We start from the raw sequence: 2,500 nt of genomic DNA on the forward strand, positions 1-2,500 counted from the left end.
GTACTCCATGTATATAGTTCCACATTGATCTGGTACTGGTACTCCATGTATATAGTTCCACATTGATCTGGTACAGGTACTCCATGTATATAGTTCCACATTGATCTGGTACTGGTACTCCATGTATATAGTTCCACATTGATCTGGTACAGGTACTCCATGTACATAGCTCCACATTGATCTGGTACTGGTACTCCCTGTATATAGCTCCACATTGATCTGGTAATGGTACTCCCTGTATATAGCTCCACATTGATCTGGTACTGGTACTCCCTCTATATAGCTCCACATTGATCTGGTACTGGTACTCCCTGTATATATCTCCACACTGATCTGGTACTCCATGTATATAGCTCCACATTGATCTGGTACTGGTACTCCCTCTATATAGCTCCACATTGATCTGGTACTGGTACTCCCTGTATATATCTCCACACTGATCTGGTACTCCATGTATATAGCTCCACATTGATCTGGTACTGGTACTCCCTGTATATATCTCCACACTGATCTGGTACTCCCTGTATATAGCTCCACATTGATCTGGTACTCCATGTATATATCTCCACATTGATCTGGTACTGGTACTCCCTGTATATAGCTCCACATTGATCTTGTACTGGTACTCCCTGTATATATCTCCACACTGATCTGGTACTCCATGTATATAGCTCCACATTGATCTGGTACTGGTACTCCCTGTATATATCTCCACATTGATCTGGTACTGGTACTCCCTGTATATATCTCCACATTGATCTGGTACTTCCTCTATATTCAGTACTGTAGCTCCATGTACATAGCTCCACATTGATCTTGTACTGGTACTCCCTGTATATATCTCCACATTGATCTTGTACTGGTACTCCCTGTATATATCTCCACATTGATCTGGTACTGGTACTCCCTGTATATATCTCCACATTGATCTGGTACTGGTACTCCCTGTATATATCTCCACATTGATCTGGTACTGGTACTCCCTGTATATAGCTCCACATTGATCTGGTACTGGTACTCCCTGTATATATCTCCACATTGATCTGGTACTTCCTCTATATTCAGTACTGTAGCTCCATGTTAATATGTTTCTTTTCATTATTATTATTTAACTCTGCATCGTTGGGAAGGGCTTGTCAGCAAATATTTCACGGTCCAAATCTACAGTTTACCCATTGTATGTTACTAATAACATTTTATTTTGATATGATTTCTCTCTCTCTTTCTTTCTCTCTCCCCCTGTCATTTCTCTGTAGTTGCTCTGTGTTCCTACTGGATCAAGTCAGCCATGAGCTGGTTGCCAAGGTTTTTGATGGGGGCGTGGTCAGTGATGATGAGGTAAAACACACATCTAAAACTTCTCTGTTTGATATTGATGATTATGATGATGATGAAGATGTTAATATCATAATCATGATGAAGACTAAGACTAAGATTATAAAGATGGTCTCTCTGTGTGCGTGCGTGTGTGTGTGTGCGTGCCTGCGTGCGTGCGTGCGTGTGTGTGTGTGTGTGTGTGTGTGTGTGTGTGTGTGTGTGTGTGTGTGTGTGTCTTCGTGTGTGTGTGTGCGTGCGTGCGTGTGTGTGTGTGTGTGTGTGTGTGTGTGTGCGTGCGTGTTTGTGTGCGTGTTTGTTTGTGTGTGTGGGCGTGCCTGCGTGCGTAGAAGGAGTTTCGTATCCCTGCAGACCAGGGCATAGCGGGTCACGTAGCTATGACTGGGCAGATCCTGAACATTAAGGATGCGTACTCCCACCCTCTGTTCTACCGAGGAGTGGACGACAGCACCGGGTTTAGAACACGCAACATCCTCTGCTTCCCCATCAAGGACGAGAACGACGGTGACAACTGAACTAACACTACACTAGAGTTAACAACTGAACTAACACTACACTAGAGTTAACAACTGAACTAACACTACACTAGAGTTAACAACTGAACTAACACTACACTAGAGTTAACAACTGAACTAACACTACACTAGAGTTAACAACTGAACTAACACTACACTAGAGTTAACAACTGAACTAACACTACACTAGAGTTAACAACTGAACTAACACTACACTAGAGTTAACAACTGAACTAACACTACACTAGAGTTAACAACTGAACTAACACTACACTAGAGTTGACAACTGAAACAACTGAACTAACACTACTGAACTAGAGTTAACAACTGAACTAACACTACACTAGAGTTAACAACTGAACTAACACTACACTAGAGTTAACAACTGAACTAACACTACACTAGAGTTAACAACTGAACTAACACTACACTAGAGTTAACAACTGAACTAACACTACACTAGAGTTAACAACTGAACTAACACTACACTAGAGTTAACAACTGAACTAACACTACACTAGAGTTAACAACTGAACTAACACTACACTAGAGTTAACAACTGAACTAACACTACACTAGAGTTAACAACTGAACTAACACTACACTTAACAAGAACTAACACTACACTAGAGTTAACAACTGAACTAACA

The 2,500-nt window shown here is 41.3% G+C and overlaps 1 protein-coding gene across 1 annotated transcript in view; it reads left to right on the forward strand.

Moving 5' to 3' along the window:
• LOC135553157 (cGMP-dependent 3',5'-cyclic phosphodiesterase-like) overlaps nucleotides 1–2,500 on the forward strand; it is a 180,659-nt gene that overhangs the window by 150,907 nt on the left and 27,252 nt on the right. The window contains exons 17-18 of the mRNA XM_064985314.1: nucleotides 1,257–1,338; nucleotides 1,665–1,839. Of these exons, the coding sequence (XP_064841386.1) occupies nucleotides 1,257–1,338; nucleotides 1,665–1,839 (257 nt within the window). The remainder of the gene's footprint in view (nucleotides 1–1,256; nucleotides 1,339–1,664; nucleotides 1,840–2,500) is intronic.

The sequence above is a fragment of the Oncorhynchus masou genome, chromosome 13 (genome assembly GCF_036934945.1).
Source record: "Oncorhynchus masou masou isolate Uvic2021 chromosome 13, UVic_Omas_1.1, whole genome shotgun sequence".
In the NCBI taxonomy this organism is placed as follows: Eukaryota; Metazoa; Chordata; class Actinopteri; order Salmoniformes; family Salmonidae; genus Oncorhynchus; species Oncorhynchus masou.